Below are 20880 nucleotides of genomic sequence, written 5' to 3' on the forward strand. Positions count from 1 at the left end.
GAGGAAAGAGGTTTTAGGTAGGGTGGCAGGTGATCGGCGTGAAAGGAAGTTGTGGGTCAGGATGAAGCTGGCTAAGGTAATGAGGAAAGAGGTTTTAGGTAGGGTGGCAGGTGATCGGCGTGAAAGGAAGTGCTCCATCGCAGCGAGGCCCTGGACGTGCGGGATATTTGTGTATAAGGAAGTGGCATCAATGGTTACAAGGATGGTTTCTGGGGGTAACGGATTGGGTAAGGATTCCAGGCGTTCGAGAAAGTGGTTGGTGTCTTTGATGAAGGATGGGAGACTGCATGTAATGGGTTGAAGGTGTTGATCTACGTAGGCAGAGATACATTCTGTGGGGGCTTGGTAACCAGCTACAATGGGGCGGCCGGGATGATTGGGTTTGTGAATTTTAGGAAGAAGGTAGAAGGTAGGGGTGTGGGGTGTCGGTGGGGTCAGGAGGTTGATGGAGTCAGGTGAAAGGTTTTGTAGGGGGCCTAAGGTTCTGAGGATTCCTTGAAGCTCTGCCTGGACATCAGGAATGGGATTACCTTGGCAAACTTTGTATGTGGTGTTGTCTGAAAGCTGACGCAGTCCCTCAGCCACATACTCCCGACGATCAAGTACCACGGTCGTGGAACCCTTGTCCGCCGGAAGAATGACGATGGACCGGTCAGCCTTCAGATCACGGATAGCCTGGGCTTCAGCAGTGGTGATGTTGGGAGTAGGATTAAGGTTTTTTAAGAAGGATTGAGAGGCAAGGCTGGAAGTCAGAAATACCTGGAAGGTTTGGAGAGGGTGATTTTGAGGAAGAGGAGGTGGGTCCCGCTGTGACGGAGGACAGAACTGTTCCAGGCAAGGTTCAATTTGGATAGTGTCTTGGGGAGTTGGATCATTAGGGGTAGGATTAGGATCATTTTTCTTCGTGGCAAAGTGATACTTCCAGCAGAGAGTACGAGTGTAGGATAGTAAATCTTTGACGAGGGCTGTTTGGTTGAATCTGGGAGTGGGGCTGAAGGTGAGGCCTTTGGATAGGACAGAGGTTTCGGATTGGGAGAGAGGTTTGGAGGAAAGGTTAACTACTGAATTAGGGTGTTGTGGTGCCAGATTGTGTTGATCGGAATTTTGAGGTTTTGGAGGGAGTGGAGCTGGAAGTGGGAGATTGAGTAGATGGGAGAGACTGGGTTTGTGTGCAATGAGAGGTGGTTGAGGTTTGCTGGAAAGGTTGTGAAGGGTGAGTGAGTTGCCTTTCCAGAGGTGGGAAACCAAGAGATTGGATAGTTTTTTGAGGCGAAGGGTGGCATGCTGTTCTAATTGGCGGTTGGCCTGTAGGAGGATGCTCTGAATAGCCGGTGTGGATGTGGGAGAGGAAAGATTGAGGACTTTTATTAAGGATAGGAGTTGACGGGTGTGTTCATTGGCTGAGTTGATGTGTAGGTGAAGGATTAGGTGGGTGAGGGCAATGGATTGTTCAGTTTGGAACTGGTATAGGGACTGATGGAAAGAAGGGTTGCAGCCAGAGATGGGAACTTTAAGTGTGAGGCCTTTGGGGGTTATGCCAAATGTCAGACAAGCCTGAGAAAATAAAATATGTGAGCGTAATCTGGCTAGGGTGAAGGCATGTTTGCGGAGGGAATGTAAATAAAACTTAATGGGGTCGTTGTGGGGGTGTTGTGAGGGTGACATGGTATTAGAAGGTGGAAAGTTTAACATGAGGTTGAAATGAAAAAGAAAGATAGAAATATATGGGGAGAGATGAAGGTGAACTAGAAAGCAATTGGAGATCTGGTATGAAAAAAGGCGAAAAAGTGTTGATTAAGTTGATCCTGTGGTGAACTTGGGTTGGTAGACAGCGATGTGCAAAAAGGTTAGGTGGTTGTGTTGCCGCTAAATCACGTTAAAAGACGGAGAAATTCAGGAAAATTTCGAGAAAATTTCGAAAAAACGTATTAAAGGAGTGGTGTTGTGGTGAAAGATTACGAAAATGGGGCTAACAATTGTAGAAATAATGACGTTAAAACCTGTGGGGAGCGGCTAAAATGATCAGTGATGTGCGAAAAACGGAAGTGGAAATAAAGTTAAAGTTATTAGAACTAGCCGAAATGGTTGTTAAATACGTGAAAGCAGCTGTTTATCCCGCCTATAAATGCTCAACAATACGTAACCCACTTCCCAGCCATAACCAAAAAATTTTATTTTCCGCTTTCAACACTACCGCTGCTATAATATCCACCGTTTCTAGTTCAATAACAGCTGTTTATATATATAGAAGGAAACATTCCACGAAGGAAAAATATACCTAAAAACAAAGATGATGTGACTTACCAAATGAAAGTGCTGGCAGGTCGACAGACACACAAACGAACACAAACATACACACAAAATTCAAGCTTTCGCAACAAACTGTTGCCTCATCAGGAAAGAGGGAAGGAGAGGGAAAGACGAAAGGATGTGGGTTTTAAGGGAGAGGGTAAGGAGTCATTCCAGTCCCGGGAGCGGAAAGACTTACCTTAGGGGGAAAAAAGGACGGGTACACACTCGCACACACACATACATATCCACATGGCCTTTACAAATGTCTGCTTGTGTCTGTGTATATGAGGATGGATATGTGTGTGTGTGCGAGTGTATACCTGTCCTTTTTTCCCTCCTTTTTTCCCCCTAAGGTAAGTCTTTCCGCTCCCGGGATTGGAATGACTCCTTACCCTCTCCCTTAAAACCCAAATCCTTTTGTCTTTCCCTCTCCTTCCCTCTTTCCTGACGAGGCAACCATTGGTTGCGAAAGCTAGATTTTGTGTGTATGTTTGTGTTTGTCTGTGTGTCTATCGACCTGCCAGCGCTTTTGTTTGGTAAGTCTCATCATCTTTCTTATTATATATAGATATATATAGATATAGATATATAGATATATATAGATATATATATTATAATAGAAGGAAACATTCCACGAAGATATAGATATATTTTAGATATATTTTTCCTTCGTGGAATGTTTCCTTCTATATGTGTGTGTGTGTGTGTGTGTGTGTGTGTGTGTGTGTGTGTGTGTGTGTGTGTGTGTGTGTACGCGCGCACGATACATAGCTAATTCTTTTTTACTAGGAAGCTATCTATAGTAATTTGTTTCTGCCAACATTTCAAAGCTCGACAAAAATGTGACACATCATTGTCAAACAAATTTGTAGTGTGCGCAGCCACTGCTTTGTTGGGGTAATGCTACCAATTCTCATGCTTTCAGCATTTCTCTTATTGCACAAGAAGATTGCTGTCTTTGCTGTTACTACCTCCTCCTTTTGCCTTTTCGATCATCTTGTTGGAAGCAACGATGTTGAAGTGATATTTCCAAAACTCTGTGAGAGTGAGGTTGGTAGCTTCAGTCAACTCAAAGCAGTGCTCGAAGAGTGCTTTAATATAGAGCTTCTTAAAGTTAGAAATAATCTGCTGGCCCATAGGCTGGAGTAACAGAGTGGTGTTGGAAGGCAGAAGTCAGATCTTGATGAACTGAAATTCTTCAAGGTGTGGAGAATGGGCAGGAGTGTTGTCCATAACAAGCAAGACATGGAGTGGCAGATCAATCTCAAGCAAATAATTTTTCATCGAAGGACTTCACTGATCCAATCACGAAAAAGATCACGTCACTCGAGTCTTGTTGGGTCTCCACATCACATTTAACATGCTCTTCTGGACTTTACACTTCTTGAAGGCTCATGGAGCTTCTGAATGGTAAACAAGCAGCAGGTTAATTTTCAAATCATCGCTTGTATTGGCACAGAATAGCAGTGTGAGACGGACTTTCATTGGCTTGTCACCATGCAACGCACTCTCCTCTGTGTTATAAAGGTATGCCTCAGCATCTTTTTCCAGCATAGACCCATCTTGTCACATTTAAAAACTGTGGTAGATGACCTTCAGAATCTGTGAGCATCTTGATGTTACTTGTGAAGTTCTCTGGTGCCTTTGTGGTGGAGCTGGCTGCTTTGCTGTGCCTCAAAATGCTATGGATGCCATTTCTTCCATTAAACTTCTCAAACCACCCTCGGCTTCCTTTAAACACATCTTTGGCTGTTAATGATCCTGGTGTCTTCTTAACGAGGTCAGCAAAAATCATTCTTGCCTTTTCACAAATTATGCTCTCGTTAATAGTGTCACCCTGCAATTGCATTTCATTTATTCATATAAGGAGCAACCTTTCAATATAGTTCAGAATATGAAACCATTAAAATAAATAAATAAATAAATGTCGTGTGACGAGGGCCTCCCATCGGGTAGACCGGTCGCCTAGTGCAAGTCTTTTGATTTGACGCCACTTCGGCGACTTGCGCGTCAATGGGGATGAAATGATGGTGATTAGGACAACACAAAACCCAGTCCCTGAGCAGAGAAAATCTCCGACCCAGCCAGGAATCGAACCCGGGCCCTTAGGATTGACATTCTGTCGCGCTGACCACTCAGCTACCGGGGGCGGACATTGTTTTGAGAATAGTGCAAATAGTTGATCTAGCCTGATTGTACGTGCTTACTAAATCAGTAACGCACATACCACGTTCTCATTTTTCAATGGTTTTTTATGTAATTTCTAAGGTCATTTTCTTTCTCTTATGGTCATCTTCCTGTGGATGTTTCTATGAAGGTTAATAAAATTTGCGCACAAAAAAAAATAAATAAATAAAAAAAATAATAAAAATAAAAATAAAACCACTGCATGGGCAGAAGTTTAGAAAAATGTGTGATCATAAGCTGCACTAAGATGGTAGCAGAAAGATCGTTAGACCCAGCCTGTAGTATGTGCTAAAGACATTGTTAATATGCTGCTGCCGACAATGAAAGATGTTCATATTGTTAAGCGTTTTCCCCACCACATGTGAACAGCTGGTGTCATCACACTAAATCGTCGTCACTCGTGCGGAACATCGATCATTAAGAAAGTCGTTTTTTTATAGTTTGTTTTGCTCGTTACGTGAATTGCAATATGGGAGGTGCTTGTTACGCAAGATACCACTGTATGATCTTCCAAAGTCTCCAAATTCTCGGGACCTATATGTTATCGATGTCAATAACTGGAAACTGGATTAATTTACTTAAGAAGTTTTTGAGTCACTCGGACCTTTAACAGTCCGCAGTGGGACACTGTGTCAAATGCTTTATGGAAATCTAGGAATATGGAGTCTGCCTGTTGCCCTTCATCCATGATTCACAGGATGTTGTGCGAGTAAAAGACGAGCAGAGTTTTGCATGAGTGTTGTTTACTAAACCCTTGCTGATTTGTAGATAGAATCTTCTCTGTCTCAAGAAAATTTATCCTATTTGAACTGAATAAATGCTGAAGAATTCTGCACCAAACTGTTGCTAAGGATATTGGCAGTAAATCTGCGGGTCCATTCTTTTACCTTTCTCATATACAGGAGTCATCAGCACATTGTTTTCCAATTGCTTGAGACTGTGTACTGGGAGAGAGGTCTACGATAAATGCAAACTAAGTGGCCAGTGCAAAAGAATACTCTCTGTGGAACTGAACTGGAAATACCTCAGAACCCAGTGACTTATTTGCTTCTCAACACCAGGTATGCCTGTTTATATGTCCATAAAGGAGTCTGTGTGATGATCAGACGATGGTATCTTCCTGCATTAAACATGTTTTAAATGCAAAATTTATTACTTCAACTGTCCTTTTGCTTTTCTCTATTCTAATACCCGACCGGTTGATGTGAGGCTAGTTAGAAACCTGTAACCACCTTAGTGATTTCATATAGTACCAGAATTTTGTTGTATGATTCGTGCATCACTCTTTTTGTAGATGCAAAAATTTCTGCTAACTTCTGCCTTTCAGCATTTCCACATTCTTTTTTGTACCGAGAATGCATCAGTCTGTTTCCTCAGCATTTTCTCATTAAACCATGGTGAGTCTTTTCCACCTTTAATCCACTTGCTCAGCATGTGCTTCTCCAAAGCCAATTTACAATCAGTTTAAGCCTGCTTGTAATTACTTCATGTCCATCATATTGGAACTAAATGGTGTCCATTCATGGTCTAAGCAGGATACCAGCAACTGCTTATCTGTCTAGCATGGGAACTCTCATAGCCTTCTTGATGTATTTATTAACTTGACTGCACATTACCAGTATATCATGATCATTAACCCTTTTCTCTATATTAGTATCCTTTATAAGGTCAGGCCTGTTGGTAGCTACAAAATCTACAGTATTTCCGTTGTGTGTTGAACTGGCTGCTCAAGACAATGTTTTGAAAATGCATTCAGAACCACTCATAAGACCATTTGTCCATATAATCTGCAGTGAATCCATAGACATCCCAGTCTATATGTGGTAGGTTAAAGTTCTTTACAACTAATATTGCTCGATCAGGGTACTTTCGCAATACTGATCATACACTTACTTTGACTCATTCTGTAACAGTTGTGGAGGTGCCCGGTAAGAACTTCAGTTGCATCCAGATAACGTCACAGTCAGATTCAATTTTGACTTCTTGTAGAGACTGTTTTTGTTGATTGTAATGCTGTATAACCTGTCTTTTCGATACATGTTCTGTCTCGTTAAATATTTCAAAGCTTTCGACTTCAGGTTTCATCCAGTTCTTGGTTCAGAATATAAATTTGCACACGACAGCTTTCATGGGAGGCACTAAACTCAGGAACTTTGTTACAAATTCTTCAGCAATTTGCTGGTAAAATTTTGACATTTGAATGTCTGTGTATGGCCTGATTTCACTCCCTTCATATAGATGGTGAGCGTTTATCAGAGCATCTTTAATAATCGCCTGGCCTATGGGCAGGGTGGAGGGAACCATGTGCACTTCGCAAGTACAATGCTACCTGAGTAGCTGCTTCCTCTGTGTGGTGTGCACCTAATCTGTCGAGGAAAGTCTTACCATTCTTCACCCCATAATGCAGATCCAGAAATCTGCAGCCCAGACCAACACAGAATCAATGGAGCCTCTTGTTGAGACCCTTCATTTGGTTCCAAACCAAGGGACCCTGATGTTCCACTTTATGTGACTGTTAAGAAAAACTGCCCATATAAATTGTGTTAAAAATAAAATCATCATACAGCACAGTCAGGAATTTTGTAAATAAATCATTTCTGGTAATGGTCCTGAAAGATTACTTGTGTGTCTAGAATTACCCTGATTAGTGATTGAAATGTTCTGCACCCCAGGCTCAAACCCAACCACTGTTTAAATTTTGAATAAAAACAATCAGCAATGACAACAGAAGACTCCCAGTATAAGGAGTCACCCCCATTCTGCTAACGGCCATGATGACCTTGTCAGATAGAGGAGAGGAGCAGACAAGAGTCTCGGGTCAACTTCTTATCCTTGGGATGGGAAACTGCCCCTAAAAGGTGGAAGAATCAGCAGTGATGAGTGGCACGAGAATGCAGAAGGGAACAGAAACCAGTGCAGTAAAGACACGTAATGTGTATTCACAGGACATGTGGTCAGTAATTAAAGAAGTGTCATCTTCTTTCTTTTGGCAAAAGATTCTGAATTAGTCTCCCATTTTGGGAGCATGCTGCCAAGCAGGAGGTAACCATGAGAAAAATTGTGAATAACCAATGAAAGGATGACGTATTACAAATTACTGTGTGGAATGTTAGAAGTTGAAACATGGTAGGGAAGCAAGGAAATTTGAAAACGGAAATGTGAAGGTGCAGCGTAGATGTAGTGTGGGGTAAGTGAAGTGGAATGGAAAGCACCTAAGGATTTCTGGTCAGACAAACGTAGAGCAGTATCAGCAGCAGCAGAAAATGGTATACTGGCAATGGGATTGTAAAGGAGAAAGTGGGGTACTAGAACAGTTCAATAGTATGGTTGTTCTCATCAGAATTCACAGCAAACCAATGCCAACAACAATAATTCACATATCTATGCCAACGTAAAAGTCAAAGTATGAAGAGACAGGGAAAATATGTAAAGATTTGAACAGATAATTCAGCTGCTGCAAGGAGTTTATAATGCCTAGTACATGTCCACCGTGGCACTTGGGGACCACAGCACAGTTGCAACACCTGAGGATAGGCTTATGAGAGCCCAAAACAGTCCATGATGATAAAAGAAATTTACAACTGAAGCGGTATTTTCAACCTTTGGGCTAATAATCAGGATTGAACAGGTATTCTGCATGTAAAAGGAGATGATAATCTAATACTCAGTAGTAGGAGAAGGAGTAGAAGAACAACATGCAGGAGAGTGAGGACTTAATAGTAGGAATGTGACAGAAGAAAGACTAATTGAGTTGTACAATAAATTTCAGCTAGTAATAGTAAGTACATTGATTAAAAAAACTCAAGAGGTCGTGGTATGCTTGGAAAAGGTCTGACATTACGGTAAGAATGGTCAAATACAGATTCAGAAATCAGGTGTTGGAGTCTAAGGTATACCCAGGATCAGATATAGAGACTGATCACATTGTAGTAATGATGATGAGTAGGCCAAATTTAAGACACTCATCCAGAAGAATCATTATTTAAAGAAGGGGATACTGTAGTATTGAGGAATGATGAGATGCATATGAAGATCTGTGAGGCTACGGATACCATTATAGTGAATACTGAAGTGGACAGATTAGTTGAAAAGGAATGATCGTCTCAGAAAAGGCAATCACAGAATTTGGTTAGACAAACATACGTAGAAGGAAGATAACTGCAATGAAGTCTTGGGTAAAAGAAATACTTCATTTGATCGATGAAAGCAGGAAGTGATATTCAGGGATACAGGATTATGAGACACAGGAAGGAAATGAATAGAAAATACAGGTAAGCCATGGTGAAAGGACTGCAGGTAAAATGTGAATAAATTGGAAATGAAATGTTTGTCAGAAGAACTGTTTCAACATGTGGACAGATGAAAACAATCTGTGGTGAAATTAAAAGTCAGTGTATCAACATTAAGAATGCTTGGGAATTCCACTTTTCAGCACAGAGGAGAGAGTTGATAGTTGAAAAGAGAACATTGGAGATCTCTGAAGGGGGGTGCTTTGATTGAGGAAGAAAAGTGAGTCGATTTGAAAGTCATAGGAGATCATGTAATAAGTCAGAGTTTATGGAGCAGCTGTCAAATAAGGCAGAAGATATTCATACAGGTGGTTCTCTTTTCTCCAAAGGTCTCTTTAATTTTCCTTTAGGCAGTATCTATTTTACCCACTAGTGATATATACCTCTACATCCTTGCATTTGTCCTCTAGCCATCCCTTCTTAGCCTTTTTGCATTTCCTGTCGGTTTCATTTTTGGGACGTTTGTATTCCTTTTTGCCTACTTCATTTACAGCATTTTTAGGTTTTCTCCTTTCATCAGTTAAATTCAGTAGCTCTTCTGCTACCCAAAGATTTCTACTAGCCCTCCTCTTTTTACCAACTTGATCCTTCACTATTTCATCTCTCAAAGCTATCTGTTCTTCTTTTACTGTGTATCTTTCCCCCGTTCTTGTCAGTCGTTCTCTAATACTCTGTCTGAAACACTATACAACCCCCTCGTTCTTTCAGTGTATCCAGGTTTTATCTCCTTGAATTCGCTGCATTTTGTAGCTTCTTCAGTTTTAATCTACTGTTCATAGCCGGTAGATAGTGGTCAAGAATCCACATCTGCCCCTGGATGAAATGTCTTACAAATTAAAACCTGGTTCCTAAATCTGTCTTATCATTATATAATATGTCTCAAACATTCCATTGTCCCCAGGTGTCTTCCACATATACACCATTCTTTTATCATTCTTAAAGCAAGTGTTAGCTATGGTTAAGTTATGCTCTCTGCAAAACTCTACCAGGTGGCTTCATCTTTCATTCCTTATCCCCATTTCATATTCACCTACTACTTTTCCTTCTCTTCCTTTTCCTACTGTCGAATTCCAGTCCCTCTTGACTATTAAATTTTCGTCTCCCTTCACTATCTGAATAATCTCTTTTATCTCTTCATACATTTCTTCAATCTCTTCGTCATGTGCAGAGCTAGTGGGCATATAAACTTGTACTACTGTGGCAGGCATGGGCTTCGTGTCTATCATGACTACAATAATGCGTTCACTGTGCTGTTCGTAGTACCTTACCCTCTCCCCTTTTTTGTTTACTCATTATTAAACTTACTCCTGCAATACTCCTATTTGATTTTGTATTCATAACCCTGTATTCACGTGACCAGAAGTCTTGTTCCTCCTGCAATCGAACTTCACTAATACCCACTACATCTAACTTCAACCTATCCATTTCCCTTTTTAAATTTTCTAACCTACCTGCCCAATTAAGGGATCTGACATTCCGCACTCCGATCCGTAAAACACCACTTTTGTTTCTCCTGATGACGACGTCCTCCTGAGTAGTCCCTGCCCGGAGATCTGAATGGGGGACTATTCTGCCTCCAGCATAAGTTACCCAAGAGGATGCCATCATCATTTAACAATACAGTAAAGCTGCATGCCATTGGGAAAAATTACGGCTGTAGTTTTCCCTTGCTTTCAGCCATCCCCAGTACCAGCACAGAAAGGCTGTTTTGGTTAATGTTACAAGGCCAAATCAATCATCCGGACTGTTGTCCCTGCAACGACTGAAAAGGCTGATGCCCCTCTTCAGGAACCACATGTTTGTCTGGCCTCTCAACAGATACCCCTCCATTGTAGTTGCATCTACGGTACGGTTATCTGTGTCGTTGAGGTGTGCAAGCCTCCCCACCAATGACAAGGTCCATAGTTTATGGAGGCGAGGGGGAGTGATAAGAACCGGTGTATTACATGATAAGCTCAGGACTATACATTTTGCTTATGTTCATTCAATATTGAAATATGGTGTGTTTTGGAGAAATTGTGAAGCTAGTCAGAAATAATTTAGATTGGAAAAAAAAGATTATTAGATTAATGGAAGGGTTGGATCAAAGATCATCGTACAAGTGACTATTTAGGAAAAATAAAATACTATCACTTCTATTTATTTATATACTTGAAAATGTAATTATTATAAAATAAAAACTAAACAGCAGCAGTCCGAGTATCACCCATAATGAATCTGTACATAGCTACCACACAAGACAAATAAATGATGTACATGTACAACAGACAAACACAATGTTGTTACAGAAAGATATGCTCCATCCTGGCATCAAATTGTACAATGCACTACCCAAATCCACAAAAATAATAATGGACTTAAACAACTTCAAATCAACTGTGAAGGATTACTTGGTAGGGTACTGTTTCTATACAGTAAGGATGTACCTAGAAATACAAAACTGCATCACCAATTATGATTGTTTTTATAAAATGTGTAGAGTAAGAAAATAGTGAATAATTTTATCTTTTGTTAGAATGATGTCTGAGGGGGAAAAAAATCAAGCAATATGTATTGTAATTAATGAATGGTCCAATATCTTTTGTTCACTGTTCAGTCCCTATATTCACAGGACCAATAAATAAATAAAAAAACGTCTTGGTAGAACAATTTTATAATTGTAAGGGATAAAGAACAAAATTGTTAAAGTTCTACAGTACTGGAACATACTGTAGAACACTCACAACTTTTTTACTTTTCATTTATAAGCATCAGTTAACTTTAAAGTTGTCTGTGAGCAGGAAACAGTTTTCTTTCTTTATAAATATGACTTCGGATAACTCTTTTGTGTTTTTCCACAAAGGACACCACAGATCTGTTGCATTTATTCCTTTCTTTGTATTGGAGGATTGTTATAGGTCAATCCTGTTGATCGTGACTGTAGAACACACATTCTTTTATGACAGTGCATTTTAGAAATGTTTCACTTGACGTTTGTAGCATTCTGAATGTATGCAGAGTGCACAGTGGAAAATAGGAGTGGATATCCTTCAGATTTAATGTCATTGTTCTTTTTCTCTCAAGTATAATAATTAGGTGATGTTTGTTTGTAGGTCATGGAACAAGAGGATGTGTGGTATATTCGGGAATGGACATGACTACAGGGGAACTACTGATAATCACTGAGTGGTGCCTGCGCTGCCATCAGAACAAACATACAAGACATGCTTCACCAAGCGATGATTCAGAGCCAAGCGAAATGACCAATTACATGAAGCAGGTACATCCCATGTATCTCTTGTACATTCTTAGAAAAACTGTTTGTAGCTTATTGAAGAAACTGAGTGCATTGTATAGTCCGATCTTCATCTGGAAACTGCCTTCTGTAATTATTACTGAGGTTTTATCACCAAGAGAACTGTAATGTTAATTGCACAAAATTATGTACAACTACATTTCCAATGAAAACCTAAGAATTTGGAAATTTCCTTCTGAATCTTAATGACACTGCCCCCTTCCCCACCCCCAAAAAGAGTAATAATAATGCAGCTTGTCTGTGCACTCCGTTTTGACACTCTGAACAGCAGTAACTGTGCTGAGTTTAGAGGTCAGCAATGTTTGCAACATTTATTCTGTTCATCATAAGAATGAACTTATGTAGACAAACACAAATGTGATGATTGGTCAGAAGCCATAGCACACGTACACTGGTGGTGTTACGCTCTCGGAAGTATGTCTTACTTATATATTAGGTATCTTATTACTAATTTATGTTAAATGGAACATTAACATATTCTAATGTATTAACAACCATCAATGTTGTTTTTTTTTAATCACGCAGAGCATAGCTAAAACTAGGTTCAAGAATCACAAAAGAAAGTTGTATACATGGAAGAAGCCTGGAGATACTGACAGCTTTCAGATAGGTTATATAATGGTAAGACAGAGATTTAGGAATCAGGTTTTAAATTGTAAGACATTTCCAGGGGCAGATGTGGACTCTGACCACAATCTATTGGTTATGAACTGTAGATTAAAACTAAGGAAACTGCAAAAAGGTGGGAATTTAAGGAGATGGGACCTGGATAAACTGACTAAACCAGAGGTTGTACAGAGTTTCAGGGAGAGTATAATGGAAAAATTGACAGGAATGGAGGAAAGAAATACAGTAGAAGAAGAATGGGTGGCGTTGAGGGATGAAGGCAGCAGAGGGTCAAGTAGGTAAAAAGATGAGGGCTGGTAGAAATCCTTGGGTAACAGAAGAAATATTGAATTTAATTGATGAAAGGAGAAAATATAAAAATGCAATAAATGAAGCAGGCAAAAAGGAATACAATTGTCTCAAAAATGAGATCGACAGGAAGTGCAAAACGGCTAAGCAGGGATGGCTAGAGGACAAATGTAAGGATGTAGAGGCTCATCTCACTAGGGGTAAGATAGATACTGCCTATAGGAAAATTAAAGAGGCCTTTGGATAAAAGAGAACCACTTGTATGAATATCAAGAGCTCACATGGAAACCCAGTTCTAACCGAAGAAGGGAAAGCAGAAAGGTGGAAGAAGTATATAGAGGGTCTATAGAAGGGTGATGTACTTGAGGACAATATTATGGAAATGGAAGAGGATGTAGATGAAGATGAAATGGGAGATATGATACTGCGTGAAGAGTTTGACAGAGCACTGAAAGACCCGAGTCGAAACAAGGCCCCAGGAGTAGACAACATTCCATTAGAACTACTGACAGTGTTGGGAGAGCAGGGCCTAACAAAACTCTACCATCTGGTGAGCAAGATGTACGAGACTGGCGAAATACCGTCAGACTTCAAGAAGAATATAATAATTTCAGTCCCAAAGAAAGCAGGTGTTGACAGATGTGAAAATTACCGAACTATCAGTTTAATAAGTCACAGCTGCAAAATACTAACGTGAATTCTATACAAACGAATGAAAAACTGGTAGAAGCGGAGCTCGGGGAAGATCAGTTTGGATTCCGTAGAAATATTGGAACACATGAGGCAATACTGACCTTACTCACCTTAGAAGAAAGATTAAGGAAAGGCAAACCTATGTTCGTAGCATTTGTAGACTTAGAGAAAGCTTTTGACAATGTTGACTGGAATACTCTCTTTCAAATTCCAAAGATAGCAGAGGTAAAATACAGGGAGCGAAAGACTATATACAATTTGTACAGAAACCAGATGGCAGTTATAAGAGTCGAGGGGCATTAAAGGGAAGCAGTTGTTGGGAAGGGAGTGAGACAGGGTTGTAGCCTCTCCCCGATGTTATTCAATCTGTATATTGAGCAAGCAGTGAAGGAAACAAAAGAAAAATTCAGAGTAGGTATTAAAATCCATGGAGAAGAAATAAAAACTTTGAGATTCGCCTATGACATTGTAATTTTGTCAGAGACAGCAAAGGACTTCGAAGAGCAATTGAGCGGAATGGACAGTGTCTGGAAAGGAGGATATAAGATGAACATCAACCAAAGCAAAACGAGGATAATGGAATGTAGTCGAACTAAGTCTGGTGATGCTGAGGGAATTAGATTAGGGAATCAGACACTTAAAGTAGTAAAGGAGTGTTGCTATTTGGGGAGCAAAATAACTGATGATGGTCGAAGTAGAGAGGACATAAAATGTAGACTGGCAATGGCAAGGAAAGCGTTTCTGAAAAAGAGGAATTTGTTAACATCGAGTATAGATTTAAGTGTCAGGACGTCGTTTCTGAAAGTATTTGTATGGAGTGTAGCCATGTGTGGAAGTGAAATGTGGATGATAAATAGTTTGGACAAGAAGAGAATAGAAGCTTTTGAAATGTGGTGCTACAGAAGAATACTGAAGATTAGATGGGTAGATCACATAACTAATGAGGAGGTATTGAATAGGATTGGGGAGAAGAGGAGTTTGTGGCCCAACTTGACTAGAAGAAGGGATCGGTTGGTAGGACATGTTCTGAGGCATCAAGGGATCACCAATTTAGTATTGGAGGGCAGCGTGGAGGGTAAAAATCATAGAGGGAGATCAAGAGATGAATACACTAAGCAGATTCAGAAGGATGTAGGTTGCAGTAGGTAATCGGAGATGAAGAAGCTTGCACAGGATAGGGTAGCATGGAAAGCTGCATCAAACCAGTCTCGGGACTGAAGGCCAGAACAACATCAACTTCAACTCTGTAGTTTCTATTTCAAAAATTATGTACAGTCCCAGTCTTTGTACTGTTGTGCTCTGATTATCATGCTGTTCTACACAGTATGAAAATGGGTGAGGCTGCTTCCTGCTCCGTAGTGAAATAGCTTGTGAAACACAGTTAAAAAGTGCCAAGAAATAGATTGTTCTTAATGTTTTTCATAAATTTACAGGAAAAATCAGCTTTGAAGTTTTTCGAAGGACTGTGTTTGATAGAATTGAGATATAAATACACATTGGATTTAGAATGAAATTGTTAGCATAGTACATTGATAATCAGGTGCAGCAGTTCATGGATTGCTAGTTCAAATACATCTTGTATGCCCCCTCCACCCCTGTTCAATTTAAAATACCTACACTTTTTTATGAATTATGCATGTCTTCTTGTTTCTAATTGCATATTGCATGCGAAATTCCTGTTTTCATTTCAAATATAAATTCTTATTTATCATATTTTATGAAAGATTGTTAGCAAAGATTTCTTAAATTAAAAAAAAAAGCCATGACAATTTAATTTTGTATGACAAAAATTAAAAACCAAATAATCTTTATGTCCATTGTTTTATACCACAGATGTAGTCTCAGAGTGATAGGGGTCATAGAAACATGAAAAACAATCAATTTCATAGCATCAAGCACACCATACAAATGCCGCATTTTTACATTTGACACTGTACCATTTCAATATGAACTCAATAGAACTGATCTGGAGCCTAGTTAAGTGATTTGTCGCAAGAAATAACAAGACTGTTAAGCTACCAGATGTACTGGAACTAATGCACACAGCTTTTTCACATCATTGTCAAACACCAGTAGGATATAGAATGGCACATCATAAAAGGAGGAGAAAATGTGCCACATGGGTGGCTTCATGGATTCTGTTGTTGATCGAATCTTTATCAACGTAGATTATGACAGTTCCAGAAGTGAAATGTATTTCTCGGATTCGGATAAGGAAGAAGCTAAGAGATTACCAGACGACTGACTGTAACTAATACTTTCAGTGGCGTCAGAATTCAGCAGTATTGTGAAATACATGCAGTATGCTTTTGCAGCACACACAGCTCACTGAGAAAAGTTACTCAGTGTTTAACGAATTTTCACTACTCTTGTTTGTGACTAGAATACTTTGTTAGGTGAGCACGAGAGTATTTTATGCTTTCCATCTGGTTACCTACGAAGTGTGCGGTAGTGCTGGAGTTTTGCCGAAAGTTATTTCATCCTCTTTAAAAATTAAAATACATTTGAAGCTTTATTGTTTCCCTGCTTGTCTGTTTTTGCATTTGAACTACAACTGCTCACATCATTGTAGGTTAGTTGGGCCAGCTGGCTGGCCAGTGTTGTCCAAGTTAAATACATCAGTAAAGCTGTCATCCCACATTATCGCTCAATCTGTGTGTGTGTAACAGCATAAAATGTATCCTTATGATCATACTTGACTGTACTGGACACAGCTTGGCTTCCATTCCATGTGAAATGAAACCCAATGGGATTTGAGCAAATGTGGAAGAATACAAGGTGTAATGTTTGCATCAGGTTTATTTACATGGGGAATGCAGTATAGGGTATAGCCGTTTCCCACCGACAGGCACTTACTTCTGTTGAACAACTGCAGCCCTTTGAACAGGTTCATCTTGTGGGAAGCTGGATGGATGTATAGACCAGGGTGTATATACACCACGAGACAACCGGGAAAAACTCGAGAATTTTTTAGAATTACGTGAATTTTTATTGTTTTGGTTTTCTGTTAAATTTTTGTAATTTTGAGTGGTAAGAACCGATACTCCTTAAAGAATATTACTGTATTCCACTACTGCAGCAATAAAACATAAAGGAGGGGAAAAAACAAAAATAAAACTTAAGTTGCAAACACAGTGCTCACACAAGTGTCTGCCAACAGCAAAATGTGTCACATGCTTTAGGACGAAGACTATGCAATGCTTCATAACAACAAGCTGCTTCTGATGAGTGTGACATCACAACTGTTTACATTAGATTCATTTGAGCAGTTGACAGTGAGCTCATGCACATGCGCAGTTGTCACGTATGAGCAGTACCGCTCCCTCTTCTGGCTACATGAAGTGTGGCTGTTAGCTGTATCGTCAGTAGCAGAAAGCAGCCAGATGCTAACCACAAAAATTTTTTCAGGTGCGCCCAAGTTGCCAGATTCGTGCATGTGCAGAGAAGTTTGAGTTGTAATGGGGAGGGGGGGTAGTCTCCAAGTGACCCATGTTTATGTTTAGTGATTTTTGCTATTTCCTCTTCATTACAGCTCTCATGTCAAATAAAAAAAAAAAAAATTAAAAAAAAATGGATTTATGTGGCCAGGAACTGTCAAGTGAATTAAAATACAAGCACATAATTACTGAAGGCTAAAATATGTTATTAGTTTCAATTTTCAGATTTTATTTTATTTCCATCTTTGTGACAGTCAAGCATGAATCTCCTTGCAGAACAATGAAGTTATTTTTGTCAGTTTGCTAATGAATTTCGACTTTTATTAGTGTTTTCCATTGAGGCAGTCTATTATTATTGTTTTCCACTGAGGCAGTCTATTTCTTCCAAACGAAGTGTTTCATTCCACACTATTGGCTAGTTTCAACTGTTCACTGAATTTAAAGTACATGTTTTCATCTTCTGGCAGGAATGGCATTATGCCATAATAAAGAACCAAGCATGAAATAATACAGTGCTGGTACTCACAAGAAAATTTACATCCCAAAAACCGCACTGAAAAGCTAATAATAAGTTGAGTCCTACTTCCTTGTGAATTTGGACAAACGAATGTGCATGTTAAGCTGAATTATGCATTTTAGTATGGTTTACGAAATTCCGGTGCTCTTGGAGTATCCTCTGACATCGTGTTTCTTTTATGATATAATGTAAGAGTTCTTAATGTTTTACATGTACAAACATACTGGCTTCTTATGTCATCGTAGTTGTGCACAAACAATAATGGTTTTTTCTGACTCTCTCTGGCAACTGCTGAAAGGAACATATTCCTAACAGGTCACTGGAAAATATTTCGAATAGTAGTTTGAAATTGTTACTTTCAAAGTAAATTTCCTTTTATGCAAGATGGATTATGTAATGTGCGAGAATGTGCAATTAATTTTTTAACTCACAGAGTGTTTGACTCTTGTTTAGAAATTAACATTTTGAGGACATCCCATTTGGAAGAATTTCCCAGAAGATCAGACATTTATGTCATTATTTAATATTTTTATGGCAGAGTTGTGTGTTGTATCTTAAAGTGTAACACACAAAAGGAGACCAATATTATGAGGGTTGGAACTTTAATAGTGAGAACTATTTATTTGCAGCTTGTACAAAATAGATACCTGTTTCAAAGTTTTACTGACCTTCAGAGTAGTCACCAGCATTATGTATAACCCGTTGCCAGCCATATGGAAGTTGTAGAATACTCTCAGCAGTGCCAGTTGTGTTGACAGTTCAGTTTTGGAACACTGCCTATGACCAGCTTATAGACAGAAGTGATGACGCTTCCTGCAGGAGCTGACCATCATTTTGCAGGACAGTGCTCAAGCACATACAGTGCAAGCAGTTATTGATTTGTTTGGCTGATGGGGCTGCTAAGTGCTATACCACCTACTGCACTCCCCTGGCTTAAGCCCTCGTAAGTTCAACTCAATTTCTAAACTGAAGGAAATACTTAACGTCGTTCGCTTCAGAACTGCTACTAATTCGTCAGGCAATAGAACACAGCTTGAACTGTCAACACAACTGGCACTGCTAAGAGTATTGTACGACTTCCACATCGCTGCCAGTGGGTTATACACAATGCTGGTGACTACTCTGAAGGTCAGTAAAACTTTGAAACATGTATCTATTTTGTACGAGCTATAAATAAATAATTGCCAGGATTAAAGTTCCAACCCTTGTGTATCTGAAAGCTTAGCTTCTCTTGCAGCTTATTAATCTGCGCAGCCAATATTATATGTAAAAGCTCTGCTTTTCTTGTAGCTATACTCTGTACGTTCATTTAGAACATTAACTTTTCCTAACTGTGTGTTTGCGCTACTTATCATTGATATTGTTATTGGCTGACAACGTGACTTGCCCTATACTCTAAATATCCGCTGTCAGCGGTTGGCGAGATCACGTGATATGAGCTGGCTAACCAAAGGTCATCACAATCTAGATTTAAACTAACATTCTGTGTAACCATTCAAAATATTGATGAGTTTTACAGTTCCTAGGAAAAGTATACTGTCACTTAACATGGAAAATGTGTATTTTTAACTGAGTAAAAGTGTATTTTTTATTGGGAAATTTTGAGAAAATCCGGGAATTTTTCCTTTTTTTCCCCCCCACCCTCTCCTGCATATACACCGTGATAGGCAAATTGATGTACATGTTGGACACAATGTATCGATGGCGTGTCACTGCTTCCAGCAATGTTCAGGGAAACATACACACACACAATAGACCAAGTTTTAGTCATCTGCTTACTAGGCACCTGTGTAGGGGTTGACCCTATGTGCGAAGAGCAGTGACAGACTTATCATCATCCAGGGAAGAAAACTAGTCACATATTGCACCTGCAGTGTCAAGCAAGGACAAATTGGGATTTGTCTGCATGTAGCAGGACCAAGATCATGTGTGCCTCTGGCCAGGCTCCCACGTTAAACCTCATGTCGTGGGTTGCCATCAGTTACAACTCATGGTCACATATGGTGTTTCTACTGGGTAACATAACCAGTATCGATTACATTACACTAGTATTATCCACATGCTACTGCCATTTCTTCAACAGGAAGGTAATGTGCTTTTGTAGTGGGACAGTGCATGTACACATTAGGCTGCTGCGATGCAGTATTCTCTTTTTGGTGCACAACAGCTGCTCTGGACAGTAAGATCACCAGATCTCTTACTAATTGAAAACATATGTGACACATTGAAGCAGGAACTTACTCATTCTCCAGAGCATTCAAGAACCATTGTGAGATTGCAACAAAATGTGCAAGGTGCTTGGGGCAGTCGTACTACATAATGCCATTTGGCACATTTACGATCATTTGCATATGAGAATAAGCACCTGTGTTGCAGCCAGAGGGGAGTACACTGCGTATTGTGACGGTTTGGGCACATTTTACTGTGACTTGTTTCATTTGGTTTGAATTTTTTTACTGTATGATTCTACAATGATGAACAAGCACCAATAAAATAAAATGAGTGACCTTATCCATGAGGGTGTCACATTTTCTTCTGGCAGTGTGTACTTGGGAAATATGCAACGTGCTTCCACTCATTATGAAGTGACTTAAGGCTGTCTGATGAAATCTCGACTAGTGGGCAGCTCAATTTCGCAACTACATGTTAACATATTTGTATGTATACTGGTCCAGTGTTACAGAACTCTGCACACAGTGCCACTAGAAATTGAACAAATTAACTGTCATTGGCAGCTTCTTGCAGGCGTCAGAAAGTAACCTGGATTTCGTGAAGTTAACTATTTGCATGTAGTGTTTATGCAACAAATGATCAAACTACAGACACTAAATTTTCTAAAGGGATGGAGAAATACTGTTGCCTTTATAATTCCAGTCCAGCACAATACTTGAGAAATACTGAGTGAAGTATTATATGATTTCAAAATTCTTTTGTGATAGTTTAGGATGTAGGCAGTACACATCAACTTTGTTTCTTGTTGTTCCTTAGTTGCTACTAAAAGATTACACCCTATTTATTGCTGTACAAGAGAGAGAACTTGGAACACATTTTTGTGCTCTCTTCCTTACCCAGTGGCCTTTGAAGTAAACTGACAAGTTATACTGAAGATCAAGTCAATTGACTCCTATTTGGGAGTGTATAGACTTCAAATCACCATCAGATCATCTAAATTTTGATTTTCTCTGGTTTCCTTAAATCATTAAGATGAATGCTGAAAATGTCCTTTAAATAGAACATGATTGATTTTCTTTGCCG

At 39.5% G+C, this 20880-nt stretch overlaps 1 protein-coding gene across 1 annotated transcript in view; it reads left to right on the top strand.

The window, feature by feature from the left end:
- The window catches only part of LOC126177132 (eIF-2-alpha kinase GCN2), a 317728-nt gene that overhangs the window by 96646 nt on the left and 200202 nt on the right, over positions 1-20880 (top strand). The window contains exon 8 of the mRNA XM_049924405.1: positions 11861-12027. Coding sequence (XP_049780362.1) covers positions 11861-12027 — 167 coding nt within the window. The remainder of the gene's footprint in view (positions 1-11860; positions 12028-20880) is intronic.

The sequence above is a fragment of the Schistocerca cancellata genome, chromosome 1, assembly GCF_023864275.1.
Source record: "Schistocerca cancellata isolate TAMUIC-IGC-003103 chromosome 1, iqSchCanc2.1, whole genome shotgun sequence".
NCBI classification, from domain to species: Eukaryota; Metazoa; Arthropoda; class Insecta; order Orthoptera; family Acrididae; genus Schistocerca; species Schistocerca cancellata.